The sequence below is a fragment of the Zootoca vivipara genome, chromosome 1, assembly GCF_965207765.1.
Source record: "Zootoca vivipara chromosome 1, rZooViv2.hap1.1, whole genome shotgun sequence".
Lineage (NCBI taxonomy): Eukaryota > Metazoa > Chordata > Lepidosauria > Squamata > Lacertidae > Zootoca > Zootoca vivipara.
In genome coordinates this window covers 95256348-95277362 of record NC_142582.1, presented here as the reverse complement: position 1 = coordinate 95277362, position 21015 = coordinate 95256348, and the positions used below count along the sequence as shown (strand labels likewise).

The 21015-nt window shown below is 42.4% G+C and overlaps 1 protein-coding gene across 3 annotated transcripts in view; it reads left to right on the top strand.

Annotated features, from left to right (window-relative positions):
• RYR3 (ryanodine receptor 3) overlaps positions 1-21015 on the top strand; it is a 265417-nt gene that overhangs the window by 41288 nt on the left and 203114 nt on the right. For all 3 annotated transcript variants that reach the window (XM_088671165.1, XM_060273292.2, XM_088671174.1), the window contains exon 3: positions 16178-16285. In XM_088671165.1, the coding sequence (XP_088527291.1) occupies positions 16178-16285 (108 nt within the window). The remainder of the gene's footprint in view (positions 1-16177; positions 16286-21015) is intronic.

The following is a 21015-nucleotide window of genomic DNA, read 5'->3' as shown; positions in this document are numbered from 1 at the left end:
CTGCCTCCCTTTCAGTCTCGGACATGGACAGAAACACATTCTTATTAAAACACATGTGTTACACCACTCCGCTACCTATAATCCCACTCCTGGCTGTTATTGCTTACTTTTGGAATCATCCCCTGCTTACACATTGTCTGCTGGAACTGGTTCCTGTTTTGAATGCCTTCAGCTTGTGTCTTTTGCCCCTGTCCCTTCTTCACTCCTGGACAGTTGCGTTTCAAATGTGTCTCCCATCCACAGTTGAAGCATCTGTGGACATGTAGAGCTCTGGAATCTGGCTCCGCTGTCATACTCCCTGTAGATTCTGGCTGCATCCTCCGGGAAGAAATGTATTTCCAGTTCTGTCTTTTCTCCCACTCCAAAAGTAGTCCGTTGGTCACAAATTCCACAAACAGTTGATCCTCTAGCATGGCTTCAATTGTCCCGTCACAACTGTTATTCAGCGATGACAGAAGAATATACGTAATGTTTTGCCACAGGGTTAAATTCCATTCCCCACTGACTCAGTTCACTGAAGAGACCTCCAATTCTTTGAAGATGCAATGGCAGAGAATCTCCAGGATTTAGGCCTGCCTTGTACAACTTCCATGTCAAGAACACCTTGCTGCCAGCTGTTGCATGGAGGTAAAAGTGATGCAAAGCTGTCCATATTGCCTTCGCACTGTCTGAGCCTCTAATGAGTGCCAATTGACTTCCACTCCCAGTGTGATAGTGGCTTGTGCTTTCTCTCCTCAAGATGCAGATGTTGCTCAAAAGAGAGGGATTGTAGATAGTGATTGATAAGAATTACCCCCAGGGCAACTGGACTCTAAAATTCTTTGAGTAATTGAGGTTCCAATTTGAGTAATTCCTTTCTGACAGCTGTTCCAACCACAGCCCAGTTGTGATACCCTGCGCCATCCTGCATTAGCTCTGCAGACACATCACCTCCCTGGAATCCATCAAGGAAAACTTACTGCTTCAATTTCAGCCTTTCTCTCTGCTGGTGCCCATCCAGACAGCTGCCAATTTACTGCTTGCTGGGCTCTTGTCGTTGTCTCCTTAAGCTGTTTGGAATCTCAGGTGAGATACCCACACAGTGGCAGTTGTTCCCGCTACCAGTCACCAGATAGTTCAGATAGTTTACTGTTGCAGAAGATGAGGCTCAGTAAAGCAGTTCTGGGAATAGACATACAGATACATACAAATACAAAATATTTCTGTTGCTCTAAATAAGTTCAGCGAGTCAAGATGTAACACTGGACAAGTAACCCTGTCAGGCTAATTGACTAACTGCGATGTAAGAAGTCCCCACCTTACACCTTTTGTTTCCAAACCTCTCAAATTATAAAAAGCACTAATAGGGATTTCTGAGGTAACACTAAACCTCTCCACTCTTCCCTATAGCCTTATTGTAATCCCCCTATCCCTTGTGGGTTTTACAAATAAAACGAGAGTACTTTTCCAGCCCGAACGTGGCCCGGTATCTTCTTAAGCTCTGGGGTGAATATGAGATTATTCTTAGTGTACACACCAGTAAGGGGTTCTCCTCACTTGAGCTTTCCCCACTGTGAAGCTTTCCTCCCTCCCGAGGAAACTTTGTGTCACCCTTGAACCAGTCTCCCTCTTCCTCCCCCTCTTGGTGTACTCAAGGGACAACAAACTATCCTTTCTGCCTTAGATAGGGGTTTTGTCCTTTTAATGAGTATCCCCACCAGATGAGCAATAGATACCTCTGCTGGAAAGATCACACCGGCGATAGTTTAAATGGCACTTTAACTTAACATTTAATGTCTTAAAGTCTTAACGGTTGCGTTCAAGTTTCATGTGTACAAGCATGTGGTTTCAATAGAACTGTTTTTGTTAAGCATATAATTACAAACCTAACCAATTCTTCATCTACACCTACTCTAGTAACCTACTCCACAACCTCCCACACGCTCCCGCTCCCAAAACCCTCTCTCCTTGAATTAACGGCTACCCATCCTCTTTAAACCCGTGGCTGTCCCGCCCCTCATGGAATGGAATGCCGTCAATCAACTAAGAGGCTGGGTTTAACACTTAACACCCTGGAGTTCTACTCAAGCCAGCCCAATCCGTCACACTAACCAACAGACAGATTAACTACAGACTAACAAACTACTGAGCTGACATGCATTAATCACAAATATAATCAGGGCACTGGGCTGTTGCCATAGTAACTGGCTTGGCTGACCATGCACCTGCGATTAATTCATCCAAGGGGTGATATATGCTCATGAAGAAAATTAACCCCTTTTCAAGTCCAGTTACTCCAGCTTTCTTGGGACAGGGATGCCTGGGTCCAGTAGCTTTTCAGAGTCAGTGCAGTGTGGAAATTTTGTTGAGGGATTGTTCCTGTTACTCCTCAGATAAGTTCCAGATCTGGGCAAGGCTGAACACTATGATCTCTCCAATGGATCTCTTCTTTAATTTACTGAAGTACCGTATTCCGTTTCATAAATATTCGCCTCAAACATGTTATTGATAGAAGTTTGCTAACAAACTTTCTATTGCTTTGGCATTTAACTTCCTTGTCTGCTGAACTGCTTCTGCCAGAGACACCGACATAAAGTGTAGCTTTAGTGAAGGCTGACTCAGTGAATAAGTAATGCAGCAGCGAGCTAATTGAATGTGTCTAAGACAGTGGATGAGAAACTGAGAAGATGAGGGGGATGAGGAAAATCTGCAACAAGAACAAAAAAAAGGCATGAGTGAATTAATGGAAATGCTATAGTGCAGGTTCTAGAAAGAGGAGGCAAGGAAGAATGAGGATACCAAAATAATTCAATTCCCAGCTGCACCTATGAGCCTACTTGGGCCGGTGTGTGTGTGTGTGTGTGTGTGTGTGTGTGTGGTAGCAAGTTGAGGCAAGAGTAGGGGTGCCAGACTCAATAGTGGACAGGACTCCTGTGCCTTTAATTGCCCTGCTCTCTTTTGCGTCTGGAAACCTTAAAGAGAAACCAGCAGACCCTTTGCTTGGAAATTAAACAAAGGGTCTGCTGGTTTCTCTTTAAGGTTTCCAGACTCAAAAGAGAGCAGGGCAATTAAAGGCACAGAAGTCCTGTCCACTATTGAGTCTGGCAACCCTAGGCAAGAGCAAGGCAGGGGAATAAACAGGTGGGCAACTAGAGCAAGTAGTGACTATCTACTGACTCAGTGATTAGTTGTAAGACTGCCCGAAGGTTTTTGGCATATAGCAGTCTTCTCCAACCTGATGCCCACCAGATGTTTTGGACTGCACCTCCTATCACCAGCAGCCAGCATGATCACTAGTAGCCAGGAATGATGAGAGTTGTAGTCCAAAACTTATGGAGGGAACCAGTTACAGGCAGGTAGCCGTGTTGGTCTGACATAGTCAAAACAAAGTACCATTAAAAAAAATTCCTTCCAGTAGCACCTTAGAGACCAACTAAGTTTGTCATAGGTATGAGCTTTCGTGTGCATGCACACTTCTTCAGATACACTGAAACAGAAGTCACCAGACCCTTATGTATAGTCAGAGGGTTGGGAGGGCAAGGGGTGAGATGGCTAAAGAAAGCTTTATCATGTATAATGAGATAAGAATCTGACTGGTATATAGAATATAAGCATTTTGTAAGATGCTTTGGGGTGATAGGATGTGAACTCATAAAGATATGGAACTTCTGTGCCTTTAAGAACCTTGGTTTTCTTGCACCAGTTCAGCTGAGGCTCAAAGAGATGCTGAGCAAGGGCCCAGGGTAGAAATAACCAGGGCAGTCTCGAGCAGGTCGGCCGCCCTGGCGCTGAGGGGCGGAGATCGCTCCGGTGCCCCCGCTCTCGCAGGCTGCAGCATGGTTTCCTACCGGCCCGGCGCCCTGGCGCCCCGCACCACCGGGGGTCTACCTAGAGCCGTCCCTGGAAATAACCCAAGGAATAATCGATAGCAGAGAACAGTGGTGATCCAGAGGCCACGTGGGGGCTCTTCAGGACCAAAGCCATGTTTCTAACAGGAGTCAGAGCCTATCTAAGTAATATCTGAAGTACTGGAGCAGATCAGATAACTGCGTAGGCTCTGCCCTTCACATGTGAGCTGGAAGGATCTTTAAGGCACCTTGCACTTTAATGCTTTTGAGAGGCCTCTGCCTCTTCTCTCAGGTAAGGTTTATGAAGGCTTAAGAGGCCTTGGGTGAGTGGTGTCTTACTGCAAAATAGGATGTTTAATGGGTTCAAAATGATCAATGAGCAGAAGTAACTCAACTAAGAGGACAGGTAACATGACAGATGTAAAGGGGGACACGATAGAGCTTTTCATAATAAAGCATGGTATAGAGAAGGTGAATTTTGTCCCTGTCTAATAATACTGGATCCAGGGACCATCCAGTGAAGCCCAATGGTGGCAGTTTCATGACAGGGAAAAGAGGCACACAGCACATACTTAACGTGGAATTTGCTACCACAAGATGTGGTGATGACCACCATCTTGGAAGGCCTAAAAAATGGGATAAGAAAATTGATAGAGGATAAGATGATCAATGGCTACTAGTCATGGTGGCTGTATATTATCCTCAGTATTTGAGACTATAAGCCTCTGAATGCCAGCTGCCGAAGAGCATGTGCAGGAAAGGGCTATTGTGTGACCAAAATGATCAAAGGCCTGGAAACGATGCCTTATGAGGAACGGCTTAGGGAGCTGGGTATGTTTAGCCTGGAGAAGAGAAGGTTAAGGGGTGATATGATAGCCATGTTCAAATATATAAAAGGATGTCATATAGAGGCGGGAGAAAGGTTGTTTTCTGTTGCTCAAGAGAAGCGGACACGGAGCAATGGATTCAAACTACAAGAAAGAAGATTCCACCTAAACATTAGGAAGAACTTCCTGACAGTAAGAGCTGTTCGACAGTGGAATTTGCTGCCAAGGAGTGTGGTGGAGTCTCCTTCTTTGGAGGTCTTTAAGCAGAGGCTTGACAGGCATATGTCAAGAATGCTTTGATGGTGTTTCCTGCTTGGCAGGGGGTTGGACTGGATGGCCCTTGTGGTCTCTTCCAACTCTATGATTCTATGATTCTATTCTATGATTCTATGTGTTTAAGTTCTGCTTTTGAGCTTCTCATAGTCATCTGGTTGGTTACTGTCAAAAGAGAATGCTGGACTAGATAGGGCTTCGTTCTGATCCAAGAGGGCTTTTCTTATGAGAACTCCAAAACCCTGGGGTTTGTGTTCAGTTGTTGTTGTTGTTGTTGTTGTTGTTGTTGTTGTTGTTGTTTGTTGTTAAGAACAACAACAACAACAACAAAAATTTAGAAATCCAATCTACTTTCTCAGAACAACCTTTGGTTTCTCTTCCTGACATCACTCTCTGAACAGAGCTAAGGAACATGGGCCCTGCAAAGGCAGGTTCCTATACCTCAGAGTTGCTGTCATGCCTGTAGGGCAGGAAAAGACCTAGGCAGCCTCTGTTACTCCGTCACGATGTAACTCCCATCCAGCTGTTCACCCTTGTTCCCCTACCTGATGAAATGGAAAATTTCACATTATTTAAATAGAAATTGCCATTAAGAAGTTGGCAACTGTGACTCATTATTAAAATAAGAGTCGCTGCTCCGCCTGCATGAGAAAGGAAAGCTACATCAAAAGAAAGTGACAGACTGTGGCATAACCACCTATTCCTGAATGACAGATTTATGCCTGAATTTTGCATGACCGAAATGAATTTTAATAATTAATTGCACTGTTCTGCTAGCTTAGAGAATTGTGAGGTCTGTATAACCGCTAACTGTTTTATAAATGCTGGACATTGAAAGGCCATGAATGAGGCTTGTTTTTTTTTTTGTAGTTTACTGGCAAATAATTATCTTCAGTTTATTTTACTCCGCTTTTAAATTGCTTGGCTGACTTCTACCAGAACAGCAGAAAGTGTCCATCTATAAGATTTTGATATTTCAAGTTGCCATGGGGGCTTAATATTGGAAATGGGCAATTCAGATACCACAAACAGGTCACTGACAACAGGCCACTCACGATAGGATTTTTTTTTTTACTTTAACTTACTTTTTCCTAGAAAGGGAGGGTGGCAGTCACCATCAACAGAAGCCCTGTTCAGTGTTCAACTTAAAAAACCCAGTGTAAGTTGTGCTTGCACAATGGGATTCCGCCTCTTCTTCCCCTGCACCTTCCACACCCTCTCCAAATCTGCTCCAGAGGATTGGGGGAACACCTAGAACAGATTTGGAGATGAAAGGGAAGGATAGGGGGAGAATATTTCATTGTGCAAGGAGAAATCATTGTGCTAATGAAATGTTCCTTTTTAACACTATGTTGAAAACAAACCATAACATACCTTTTATTGTAACAGCACCCTTTCTCCCTGCAAAATGGCATGGAACCACAATTTCCCCATTCATTTAACTAAGAGCATAAATCATTATCTCAAAGAAACATTCTTCCTAGGAGGAAACGTTTGCCATAAACCAACATTTGCTCTCTATATCAGAATTTAATGCATTGGATCAACTTATAAAATCCATTTAAATAGATTAAAACACCACCCCCAATGGTTAAAAAAATAATAGTTTTTAGGTCATTCTGTTGAGTGCTAATGCAGTGAATCAATATATCTGCTCCTCAACAGTTTTGTGCCAGTGCTTTTTATAGTATGGAATGGTGGTTTCGGCTTGGCTAACATAAACTGTATCTGAAGTCAAAAAGTTAGGAGACTTGTAGTTCCAGGAATCGATTGAATGGTATTCAAGCATAATCTAGATGCAGCAGTGCTTTCTTTAAAAGAAGAAGAAGATTACTGCAGAATTTAGCAGAAATGTATTAAAATATAATCACATTTATTGTACAGTATTGCAATCAGACAGAACATGCTATATAGATGCCCATTTCTATGTACTGCCACTGGAATATAGACCGTGGGATCTGTGTTCACAAAGTCAGTCAGGAGTCTGTAAAAAAAAAGGATGCCTGGAAATCCTATGGGCTTAGCCTTAGCATTGTACTAAGTTCCTGCCACATCAACTAGACTGAAGATTGGTTTACATATGCATGCATATTGCTTGATATTTTTTTAATCATGATTATTCAAGAGTAGGTGACTGGCAGCTGAATGTATGAGAGTTGGGCTCCCTTCTGTGGTTGGCATCCAGGTGGTGAGTTTCTAACATCTACTTGCTCCAGCCATAAAGTACTGTAGATCACAGGAGTCAGGGCCATCCACCAACACTCTCCTGGGGGCCAGCACTACCATTGCTTCTGGGAGGGGGGCACATAGGGAACTGAGTACACACCACCTCCAACTCCCATTGTGTCCGAGATGAGCCACCAATAGCTGTGAATCAGGAGCTGGGAGTCGAGAATCAGGAGCCAGCTGATTGCAGCTACTCCAAAGAGAAACCGCAGTCTGAGCAGGAAGCTTTTCCAGGTGAGAGAGCAACTGACCAACTTGAGGGATGGTTTGCAACAATACAAATGGTTGATTCCCCTGTCTCTGAAACTATAAAATCTATCTATTACCAGGTCTATTTTCTGAATCTCATGTCTATATGAGAACCTAACCTCTAGGGGTGCCATGTATAGCTCTGGTGGCAGTGACCCAGTAGTAATGATTTATTCACTAAGCAGAATCAAGAAGCCTAACCACTGCAGCAGTGTTTCACTATAATGCCGCTTTCCTTTATTCCATTCCCCACCACCACCACACAGATTCTAGCCACAGGGCTAGAGTAACAATCCCTCCTGCATAGCCTACGGTGAGAAAGATAGAATTGTCATTGTGCTTATCTACAATAATTTGTAAAATATATTGTGGGGAGGGGGGAAGGTAAAGCTAAAAGGACCCCTGACAGTTAAGTCCAGTCGCGAACGACTCTGGGGTTGTGGTGCTCATCTCGCTTTACTGGCCAAAGGAGCCAGCGTTTGTCTGCAGACAGCTTCCAGGTCATGTGGCCAGCATGACTAAGCTTCTTCTGCTTCCCGCCAGAGCAGTACCTATTTATCTACTTGCACTTTGACGTACTTTCGATCTGCTAGGTTGGCAGGAATATTGCGGTATGCTTGTTAATTTATCACATAGGACAATGTATTTTGTATTGAGGAAGATAGGATTGGTTTGGAGAACTCCCGCATAAACCTACGCAGATTTACGTAGAAGTAAATTCCATTGAGTTCAATGATTGTAGACTTTTTACACTCTGCTGGAAATGGTTAGTATTAAATATGTAAGTTATATAACAGACTGTGAAAAGAAAAAGAGTGTGACTTCCTGTGACCCAAATTTACAGTCTATAATTGTTTCATTGCCTATTTATACATAAAAAATACTGTGCTTTCACCCAACCTAGGCCTCAAGGTGTGAGAATGAGATAAAGAAAATGATTTTATAACTAAAATAGAATCTGGCAGGGTGATGCATACTTGTTTCGTGTCTTCAAATGCTTCAGAAAACTTTGTCTCTCCTTATTACAGTCTGAGAATCCGAGAGAAAATGCAAATGAAATTCTAATTAAGATAATAAGCAGAAATCATAACTTAGTAAAATTGTGCTCATATTGCTGAAGTTTTCTAATACACTAATGGCTTCAATCAAATCAAGCATTATCTGCACACAGTAGCTGCTTATTCTTTTTTAGCAGCTCTTGCTAATTTTAATGGCCATAACAGAGCTGATCAAAGCCCTTTAAAGTCACGTTGATTTCTATGACAAAGTTGTGGGTGTGCACACTTAACTCTTTCTTACTAAGATTAGTGGGATGGAAAAGAGCTTAGCTCAATTTTGCCTGTACTTTTGGAGCTGTAGTTCTTCTGCTCTTTACGTGGATAGCATATAACTAATTAATCTGCCAAATGTACTGTCTTCTATCTTGTTTGTTCACAACCTGAAGAAATTTCCCTAGTGGTTTTAAAGAATAATTACTATGCATTCATGGTACTTTGCAACAGTGCTCATTGCCCCATTTTCTGAACCTGCAAAGTACAGCTGCTGTTTTGTTCTTAGTGTTCATTAGATTGATGGAGCTAAGATGTGAATACGGTACAATTTTTATGGTCTTCAAATTTCTAACATGCCAGAAGCTGACTTTCAGTAAAACAGCTGTAATGCTCTGCATTTTGTTCTGTCTGGGTTACTTTGTTGCCTCACCTATCTATGAAGATTAATGGGAGAACTATATCGCTGCAATTAGAATGTGTTCTACATTTCACTAGTTGATGAATGTAAACCATTTTCTTCATTGCTCTATTTGGTGGCTGCCCAGTATTTTAATAGTATAATGCAACTGCACTATTTACCACACTAATAACAAGAACTGGCCTTCCAGTGTATTTCTGAAGCAAGATTTGTTGCCTGTGGCAATTGCCAGATGTGACTCTTTTCAGCACTGGAATCTGCATGACCAGGGCACAGAAATGTAGTCTGGAAGGCAAATTTGATGCAGTATTTAGTAGTCTGCCGCTAAAAGCCATGAAAAAAATTATTATACCTAAAATATTTCTAAGATTTGCCTGTGTGATGTTCTTTGAAACCTTTTCTCCAAAGGAGATTCCACATCCTCTGTGGGAGCTTCCTGTATTGCTGAACTCCTCTTTGAGGTCAGAGACCACCCTCCTTACCTAAATACGGTATATTGTTGCACGCCATCCCAGTCTCCGAGTTGTGTGAGACACCCAGGGTTCCCTCCTTAAGGGAACAAGTCCTCCTCTTCAACAGTCTGCCGAAGACTGAGCAAGCTCAATTGCTGCAGAATGCTGAATATCTGGCTAGTTGGGAGATACTGGGAAAGTGGGAGAGGGGAAGGGAGGGGGAAAATGGAACAGAATATCCTGGAAGAGGAAGAGCTTGCTGGCGGTAACCCTGAAGAGGAACACTTGCTATAGCAACATTTTTTAAAAAATATTGCATTTGCATCCTGACTTTTATCCATGGGGCTCAAGACATATTTCTTCCATCTCTCTTATATCCTTGCAACACTCCTGTGAAATAAGTTAAACTGAGTCACTCACCTTTGGGCATCCAGGTAATGACTGAGTGGGGATTGAACCTTGGTTTTCCCAATCTTAGTTTTTACACAATGATTTTGTCACTTCTCAAATGAAACATGGAGAGTGAGCAAGTCTGTGTTAGGGGTATCTAGTGCAGACCTTTCCTGCCACCATTGATTATATTTTTGCAACCTCAACTATGCATGTTTACTCAGAAGTAAATATTAAATTGGTCTTGCTCTCAGTTAATTGTGCCCAGGATCGCAGCCTTAATCTGATTCAGCCTGTTTTATCAGCTTTATTTTAATTTCTCCACCCTAGAATTAAACACAAGCATTGCAGCTGCTTTAGGCCTCTTTACTTAGGTGTCTTATAGATGAATATCTGCTTTACATAATCAGCTGGGTCTTAGTAGCATCAAGTATTCCTAGGAATAACTATAATAACTATTAAATGAACTAGAGAGAATTCATTGATATAAGAACACTACAGTAATCTTAATAGCTACCTCTGCATTGTTAAGCCAGGTGTCTTTGGATGTTCTTGTGCTGTTGTCTATGCCTTCCTGAAAAGTGGTGACTTTGGCAGGCTGCTGCTGGTAAATAAATGAGAGAAGCTGATAGAAAGCTGAGAAATTAAAGGCTCAAAAATCCACAGTGAAACATAGACATTGATTTGATAATGCTTTAAATGATCATTCCCCAAATTGGTGATAACATTTTAAAAGGGCAAAATTACTTGGAAGTTATTTCACAACAGTATGTAAGAGTTTTGCATCGAGGACCCTGGGTGGCTAATTAACATTATCCACTTACCATCTCATTATCCTTGCTTATTGAAGTGCCTAAATGAAACAGATTCTCATCTGATTTACACTAGTCTATTGTGCCCAACAGCTTTACAAAACCAAGTCAGTGATTATTTTTTAAGGCATCTGAGATTGTTAGATAAACAGCTCTAACCTTATTGCATATTACAATGCTTTAAACCATTTGCTAGGAATTATGTGGCACTGTGGGTTAAACCACAGTCTAGGGCTTGCTGATCAGAAGGTCGGCGGTTCGAATCCCTGCAACGGGGTGAGCTCCCGTTGCTTGGTCCCAGCTCCTGCCCACCTAGCAGTTCGAAAGCACCTCAAAGTGCAAGTAGATAAACAGGGACCGCTCCGGCAGGAAGGTAAATGGTGTTTCCGTGTGCTGCTCTGGTTCGCCAGAAGCAGCTTTGTCATGCTGGCCACATGACCTGGAAGCTGTACGCAGGCTCCCTCGGCCAATAATGCAAGATGAGCGCCGCAACCCCAGAGTTGGACACGACTGGACCTGATGGTCAGGGGCCCCTTATGTTCATATTATTCAGAAGTAGTAGTTGAAGCATAACAGAGGAATAACCCTATAGTTGCTCCAGAATCCCAACAGAGGGGAGGCAGATGAGGCAAGAGCATTCCCCCACAAGAGTATCCCTCCCTGCCACAGATGACCAGGCAAAATGTCTGCACACAAGGCTTATCTGATGAAGAATAGGGAGAAATGTTTTCTAGACTAGAACGCAGCAACCCACTGCATTGCTTTGCTTTCTTTCTGTGGCTTGGGAATGGCTGAGTTTTGCTGTGGAGGGAGAAACCAAGATGAACTGAGCTGAAGGCAACATATAGATGTGGAGAGAGATCAGAATAATACAGTACTCATAAACCGGATTAAATTTGTCAGTCAAAATTCAACTGCAACAAACGCCTCTGCACTTAAAAAGACTTCTGGTGTCTCTACCTTGCGAGAAGTTCTTGATAATGTGCAGTGGTGGCTGGTCTTATTGAGACTAGCAGTGTAGGAGGCAGGGAGGCCAGAAGTAGGTGCAATCATAGAATTGTAGAATTGGAAGGGATCCTGGGGGATTTAGTCCAACCTCCTGCAGTGCAATCTGTACACGGCCATACTAACAGATGGCCACCCCACCTCTGCTTAAGAACCTCCAAGGAGGAAGAGTCCACTACCTCTTGTGGGAGTCTCTTTCACTGTTGGACAGCTCTTACTGTCAGAAAGTTCTTCCTGATGTTTACTTGGAATCTCCTTTCATGTAACTTGAATCCATTGGTTAAGGTCCTACCCTCCAGAGCCAGAGAAAACAAGCTTGCTCCATCTTCCATGTGACAGCCCTTTAGGTATTTGAAGATGGCTATCGTATCTCATCTCAGCCTTCTCTTTACCAGACTAAACATACCCATTTCCCTCAACTGTTCCTTATTAGGCTTGGTTTCCAGACCCCTGATCATCTGGGTCACCCTCCTCTGCACATGTTCCGGCTTGTCAATATTCTTTTTAAATTATGTTACCCAGAAGTAGATGCAGTACTCTAGGTGTGGTCTCACCGAGGCAGACTAGAGTGGTACTATTACTTCCCTTGATCTGGACACTATACTTCCGCTGATGCAGCCTAAGATAGCATTAGCTTTTTTTGCTGCTGCAACACTGTCATGGACAGAATGGTGGGAGGAACCTGTTGGGAAACCATCAAGGGAAGAAGGCTCAGAGCCTGGCGATTGGTAGTGGGACGACGATGAGGGAGAAGAGGGAGAAGACTGGGAAGAGGAGGCGTTGGAAGCTGAAGAGGTAACAGGGTTTCGTGAGCTGAGAGAGTCTGTGGCAGAGTGAAGTCCAGAATCAGAGACAGAAACTGAAGCAGGGAAGTGGGAGGAGAGTGGCCAAGAGGCAGAGATGAATCAGGCTGGTGAAGACTTGCAGGTGTCCCATCCCCCTCCATCCTGCTGCAATAAGCTCCCCTCTCCCAGAATCAGGGAGAGTAGTAGCAGGCTCCATTTGCTTGGGAAAAGCCTGGAGAGGAGAGCTTTGGGGACTTCCAGTCTTGGCAACCAATTCATGGGGCAAAGACCTACCAGGGATGAGTGCTGTGCTCATTAGGCCAGACACTCAGCCAAGTCTGAATATTGTGTTTTTGCTAATAAAGAGTTAACTTTGACTGGTGTGATTTACTGCCAGCTCACTCTTTGACAATCACACTTAAGCTTGTGGTCTAAGACCCCTAGATCATTTTCACATGTACTGCTAAGCAAGCCAGGTGTCCCCCATCTTATATTTGTGTAGCTGGTTATTCCTGTCAAAGTGTAGAACCTTACATTTGTCCCTATTTAAATGCGTTTTGTTAGTTTGGGCCCAAGACAATGATAGGCCAAGCCAAGTCCTTGTTATTGCCTGCGTTCTCTGTTAGAGTTCTCAAACGGCAACGCTGAGACTAAAAATGAGAAACTTGGCAGCCAGTGTCACCACCTGGACTGTAAGAAGGCAGGTAGGTGGGGACTGGCTGAGGACAGACTGGGCTTGGTGGGGATGTGTGCCATTTGCCCTAACAGACCAGCCTCCACTGACTTGATGTGAAAATGTAGGATCATTGCCACATCTTGAATTCCTTCACTATTAACCAGATTTCCCGGGATTATTTTGTTGTTGGCTTTGGGTTTTATAGAATATCTATAAGAAATAAATATCAGAAATAAATGAGAGAATTCAGATGAGTTTTCAACACCAACAGCATGGAGAGAAAGATGGAGTAAGTGGAGTTATTATCTCTGAAAGGTACAGGTGTGTGGGGGGGAGGTTGCTGCCATCACCTCCCCCAAATGCGGAAGGGTACTCCCTTAAGGAGTCCGGGGGTGTTGCCAAGTCCGAAGCTGTGGTAGGTGAGGGCCAGAGGGCACGCCCCCTAGTGGTGGCCCCAGGATGAGCTCCTAGTTGATGTGCATCGCAGGACTCATCCAACGGTGGTTAACCCTTCACAGACTGCCAGATATAGTTGGTTAGATCCAATGCCTATGCCAATGCCTCTCTACATCCGTAATCAATAAAGTTGTGGCCTTCTACGCCCATTAACCTTATGCAATGTGTCCTGTGTCTTTATTTCTCCCGGGGAGGCATCGGGGTATCACCACACAATACCATGGAGATGGAGTAAGTGCAGTTGGAAAGGGAAGCAACTCAGCAGCATTAAGAGCGCAGGTTGAACAGACCTTGATCTATGTGGCTACAATTAAAGAATCACGAGAACTAGAGTTATAGACACTATAATCAAATTAGCCACAGGGAATTTTCCCTTTCCTATTATGTCACCTAATTAGCCTAGCAAATCCCTTGGCTATGGATATGAAAAATAGGAACATGTTGCTCAAAGCTTTTGTCCTCTGCTTGTCTCCCATTAACAATTAGGGAGCGTTTGCTGACATGGCCTTTGTAATATTATGTTTTGATATATTTTATATCAAACTTTGGTTTTTAGAACGTGACCTTCACAGAGTAACTATTGGGTCTGTGTAATGCAATCACTTCTGCCAAATGTGTGGAGAGAGAAAAGGGCATTTTGCTGAGTTCTGTGTTGTTGATCTCAAAGATAGCAACACTGTTAATTGAACAAGAGGGAACAACTGTGCGAGCACTGAATATTTAACATAGATTTTTGTTGCTCAATAGTTTAACTGTAATGAGCAGCGACAGCCTATATATTACAGGAGCAAATGTTTTATTTATATATTAATATGTGCAATGATAGCAGTCTAAAAAAACACAACTCCATTACCAGCCAGGAACATTGAACACTTTGTTGTTTGTAATGCACTCTCTATGGCATTCATCTTTTTAGTAAACTTTATCAGTGACTTACTGGCTAGAAATGTGAAGGCCCAGGAAAAAATGGGGGGAAATTTCCCCAACAACAACAACAACAACAAATATTCTGGTCTTTTCCGGGCCTTCACATCTCTTAATTTTGTTTGCAAGAAAGTTCCAAGATGGGCTTTAAAATACCGGTACATCTCTATTTTAAAATGTTGTTTTTTCTTGTAAAATAAAAGTTGCAGTATGTAACAACTAGACTTCGGGTGCCACGCTATGGTTTTAAAAGGACTGAGTGACCTTGCATGAATGGTACTTAGAGCACACATAACTTGGTGCAAGTTGACCGCTGCCCACAAAAAACAATTTCCTCAAATCTAAATAATTAGGAAGAAGGACTGAATTGGACATAGTATCATAAATATTTTTATTCATTAGTATCGTCACCAGCTCTTTAACAACAACGCATTCCAGAGCAAAGTATTTGCTGAGGGAAGGGTCTAGCTTAGTGGCAGAGCATTGCTTTGCAAGCAGAAGCTCCAGATTTAATTGCTGGCACCTCTAGGTTGGTCTGGGAGAGGCCCCTGTCTGAAGCCCTGGAGAGTCACCGCCAATCAGCACAGACTCTACTGAGCTAAATGTAGCTGTGATCTTCTTTTGTATAATACAGCTTCCTGTTTTCTCACGAGCCACTAGTATAGCACCATTCAAGCCAAAATATTGAATGCTTCTTCAATGAGCTTTTGTGAGCAACGCTCCAAATCACCTAAATCAAAGATAGGGAACATGTGGCTCTCCAGATGTCCCGTTAGCTCTAGCCAGCATGGCCAATAGTTACAGCTGTTGGGAGCTGTTGTACAAACATCTGCAGGGCCACATGTTCCCATTCCTGGACCAACCTTTATGGTAAGCAAGTGAAGGAATTCCTTTAAACCTTTGGGCTGCAGACATATTTTGCTGAGCTGTCACACACACACACACACACACACACGATTCTGTCTATCTTTATGTTGTTTTAATGTTATTTAAAATGCATTTCATTGATTTTATTGTGCATTGTCTAGGACTGGGACTTAAAAACACATACTGTATAACTAAGCTCAGTTAGTTAGAGGGTGTTGTTGATATTGCCAAGGTTTCAGTTTCGATCCCCATATAGGACAGCTGCATATCCCTGCATGGCAGAGGGCTGGACTAGATGATCCTCGGGGTCCCTTCCAACTCTACAGTTCTATGATTCTACCCTTTTACTTTGGCTTACACCTGATTTATGCACTTCTCACTTGGGCCTGCTTTACATGCCATGCTTTTGAGATGTACTGTTTAAAAAATGGAGCACATAACTTGCAATGGACATGTCGTGGGTAGAGCAGAAGTGTGCAAAATGTTTGGGGACCACTGAAGTGTCTAGTGCTGTTCTTTGTTTCTTCTTCTTCTATAATCTGTAGTCTTGCACAAATCTTTTCAGAGGGGCTAGCCATGCAAGGCTGTCACAGCAGAAACAGCGAAGGGTCTTGAGATACCTTAAAGACTCACAGGTATATTGTGGCAAAAGCTGATGTGGGTGAGAGCTCTGGTGTCAGCCGAAGCACTGATTTTTGCTGCTTGTTTTATTTTTACAGTATGTCCCTCCTGACCTTTGCATCTGTAACTTTGTACTGGAGCAGTCTTTATCTGTCAGGGCCCTCCAGGAGATGCTTGCCAATACAGGAGACAATTCCAGCGAAGGGGTAAGTAAAAAGATGTTTGTTTTGGTGTCAGGGATGCCAGTCACCCAAGATTAAACTGTTTCTTGCCTTCCTGCCTTGACCCAGGAACCTTTCCAAAGACTGCCTATTCAGAATGAATTATATGATATTGCCAATCTTCCTTTTTGTGTGTTTGTTTGTTTGTTTGTGGGTGGGTGGGGTGGGGGTCTTTTATTTTCTCACCCCACACCTTGCAAAAAAATCTCAGCCGCTTCTTAAGAACTTCCAGGCAGTTTCTAAAAATAAGAATTAACCTCCCAATCCATCCTTACTTCTTCGGAGACCAATTATTATACCACCAGAAGGAAATATCTGCTGAGGAGCATCCTTTGAGGTACAGCTAGCACAAGGTGTTGAGAGTCAAGTTGCTTTGAATTTAGGTCATGTGCAAGGTAGCATTACCTTTCTATTAGGAATCGCTGGAGCAGAAACACGAGTAAAAAATTTTTTGTTAAACACTTTGCACTCAAATGAGAAGAGACCTGGAGTTAGAGTATTCTCATTTCCCTCCCCCATGAAGTCCCGCCCCCTCTGGGCCAGACTTACAGAACAAAAATTTGCTTGCACCACACCAAATTTTTAATTGATAAGAAATACATTGGAGAAAAGAAACAACTCCCAGCAGTGATTGATTTATAGTATAACATGGAACACAGCTGCTTCATAATGTGATCATGGGGCACCCAGAAAGTATAAAGCAACGCAGCTACATAAGAATCTGAATCATTCCCAAAATATAATTACAAAAGAGCCTCTTACGTATGTACCTTAAGTATGTATACAAATCCAATGGGAGGTGTGAGCTTGCTTTTGCTGGGTAATCTCAATTATATTAGGCCTAATTTGAGACAAACAAACTCTTCTCCTCAACACAAAGAAGCCTTTCTCTTTTCTGATCTTTGATGGTTGTCAGAGTTGAGAATCCCTGTTCACAGCAATATTGTCCTCAGTATCACTTGATGCTCTTGCTCTCATTTTGAAAAGATATCTATTCATATTCTGCATATATATATTTTTAGATACTATACTATGTATAGTATACTATTACTATACTAATACTGTTATTATTACTATACCATACCATACCATACTGAAATGTTTAAACGTTTCTTTGATTATGTTTAAATCTTCCTGCCACGCTTGCCATCCTCTTCTGCCACACCCTTTGAGAACCACTGTTTTTAGGCGTGAATCAAACTAGTAGTACATAGTAAGTTACCCTCTTCACACATGCAGCCAGTAGCATGGGAGCTACATGGTAAAGTAAACGATACACGTGTGAATGATGCAACTAAGTGGGAGGGGCTGATCGACTGGGTCTGCCCCTTCCAATTTGCACCTTGCCAGGAGGAAGTATAATTATCAGGCCCAAAAAATCACATTATTCATACATTGTGAGGTCACACTATGTGGAAGCAGTGCCCGTGATGCAGGCTCAGCACATGCCAAAGGGCCTGGGTTGTTTCATTGGAATGAGCAACCTTCTCCTGTTTATGCACAATGGCACAAAGACGTGTGTCCAGTACCCAGCAAGGAGACCATCACCCTGCTTGTGAACGTCCTAAGGAATGTCTACCAGAGTCATCCTGGCTCCTAGAGCCCCAAATACTCCAAGGAGCAAAAATAACTCTTCCAGCTCTTAACCCTGCCTGGTCCTGACAGAGCCATGTAACTTCCCTTTGGTGACCCAGTGTGCTGCAGCGAGGGCAGGAAGCAAGTGATGCCATAACAATAGCAGTGGTTCTGTGTTGTCAGCAGGGATTGGGACCAGCAGTGCCTTATGCTAATGCTGGTTCCCTCCTGTCCCATTATGAGAGCTGCTGTGTGAGCAGCGCAGTAGCTGATAACACTGGATCATTAGCATGCTCAGTTTTGTTCTTAGTTTCTTGGGAGTAAGCCAGAGAACATCACAACCTCCTGGCTAAGCAGTTAAATTCCATCTTTCTTTCTTTTTCCAAGATAGGACCAAAGCGTGAACATTTTAAAAAAACAGCCCAAAACCTGCATTCTCTGTTTTCATACCTTACGTATAAATGCGCTCTTTCTCTTATCGCCACTGAAGTTTGATTTAAAGAGTTGTACGTTGGGCACCTTAGAAGAGCATCTGATTAGTAGTGAAGGCTGCAAGTTGCCAGATCGATATATGAATACACAGGGGCATAAACTCTGGAAAGAAACTGGAAAGACTTACAGAGGTTGTCTTTTCTGCTTTTACAGGGAGTTGTTAGATAGCACAAACGTACGTAAGAAGTATGCATTTTTATGCTTTGGTTTCTGTATAAAGAATTAAAACATCACATTTACCTATATGCAAGAATATCACTTTAAAGTAAATAAGCTATTAGATATTCATTCTTTTTTTTACAAACAGACTATATTAAACAAATTTCAAATAATAATAGTCAACATAGGGACTAATACGTCAATTCAGTCTAATTTTTTAATTTTAAAAACTCCTTCGCAATCAGCAACACTAATATTGTATATGAGACAATATCACTCATGTCATGGTAGAAACTTGCAAATAAGATAAAAACAAAGAGGAAGGTTGAATAAAACGATATAGGTAAAGATAGGAGGATGGCAGGAGAGATCGACTAAATTTTGTGCTTTCACTAATGGAAGCCTCCATCATATCTTCTTTAGTCTAAGAGTCTTTCAAACAAAAGACACCACCTAGTTGCCTGTCCTTTTTAAAGTTTTCGTCTTCAACCATGAGTACTAAAAACATGCTCTTTTATCAGACGAATGAGTACATACTGGGTATTGCATTAGATGTGTCTCATAGTCTGAGCATGACCCTGCAGTAAACTAGAGTAAACAACCCCAATTGCTTGGCAGTAGCTCTCTGAGTGCAATAGAGAAATGTGCAGAGAGTTGTTCTGGAATTGCATGATCAAGCCTTATTATGTCTTGAGTCCTCTATTACCAGGGCAGAATGTGGTTTCACATGGGTGTCTCTCCCCTTTAATGGGGCATATCCACATGACATTTTCCCTATCCCAGTGTTGCCCCAGACCTTTCTCCCTTTAAATGTGTTGTTTTCCGACCCTTGGAAAGTCCAAAAAATCCAGGATTGAAAAACAACAGCAGCAGCACCAGCCCTGCATTAAAAGGGGAAAGGTCTGGCACAACAACTGGGATGGGGTTCCCATTTTGCTCCAGTGTGGAGAAGCTAAATAGTGGCAACAGGCAACTATCCTGGGATAAAATGTTTTATGCATTCATACACACAGATACTGCCCTGGTTCGCATTTCACATTGAAGTATAGTTTACATTAAACCATGGTTTATGGTGCTGTTTGAACTGGGCCACTGAATGTTGCTTGAATTGCTTGTCTAAAGTCTTTTGATGTGAGGGCCGCAACAAATTAAAACACCAAATGTGCCTCCTCGTGGCTATCTGTACTGCCTGACAAGCCAGCCTGTCTGTCTTATGAGCTGGCCTGTTATTTCCCATGCAGCTGTTTTTGTTCTCTCTGCATAAGCTGTTTGATTTACCCTTATTTTTTATTTATATGTTTAATCGTGGAATAATTTTTGATCCATCTTCCTGTAAACAGAGCATAAAGAAACTCTTGACTATTGCAGCAACATGGGGGGGGGACTATAATTATGCAAATCAGCTTTCCTGCAGCAAAATGTCCCTACAGTTTCCCCCTTACGGGGCATCTAGAAGGCACCTGTCAAAATCAATGCTAGGGAAAAGTGGAGTTGTGATGGATAAAACCTGCGTTAGAATGCAAGGATTCTCAGAAGTAGAAAATAGGGCGCATAAATATAAATACTGGCAGCAGTTTTCTTTTTGAATAAATGATAAATTATTCCAACTTGCTTTGTGATTAAAAGAGAGGGGGGGAACCCTCCCTTGACTGGGAATTTTCATGCTTCGCTGGGCTTATTATTATTTAAATATACTTTTAACATTTTCCTCTTTCTTTCAGCAGTAACATAAAAGTAGTGCATTAATTTGCCAGAAACTATGGAATAACAAGTAGACCGTAAGGGTTCCTTTGGGCAGGAAAAGCCAGAGGGAATTGTTTTTAAGTAGGAAAATGGATGTTGAGCAACTGTATCCTATTTGGGATGTGTACTATTTACTTATGATGGGGAAATGTCTGTTAGAAAAATTGCAGGCGTGTCTGAACAGTGTGCGGGGTAGAATGGTGCAATGTTTGAATGCTTAAAGATGTGTGGTTTTTAAACATAACCTGCATCAGCGGATGTTTTAAAAATTTGTTTTATTTGCATTCCATCCTTCCTGTGAGGAGCTTCAAGCACCAGGCATTGGATTCGCAATCCTAGGGATCAAGCCTAGATCCGTTTGAACCATCTACAGTACTCATATATGGGAAATACATGGTTGACATCCTATGACCAGCTGTCTGGGAATAAGTCCAACTGTATTCAGGGGCACTTTGTTGAAGTACACATCCCTAGCTCTCTCAAGTTGCACTACATCACATGGAAGTTGTTGATGTTGTGGTTGTTGTTTATTACCCACCTTTCACCCTAACATCTTAGGGAGGGTTACAGCAACTAAAACCCAGTATTAAAAGCAGTTTAAGTTAGCTTAAAATCACAGAAACCAGCTGGGTCCTAAAACCACACATGTCAAATGTCAATAGTGTAAAGAGGTGCTTCTGGGTAGTGAACAGCGATCTGGAACCATCTGCCATAGGACAGTTTATAAAGCATATCCTACTTTTAAA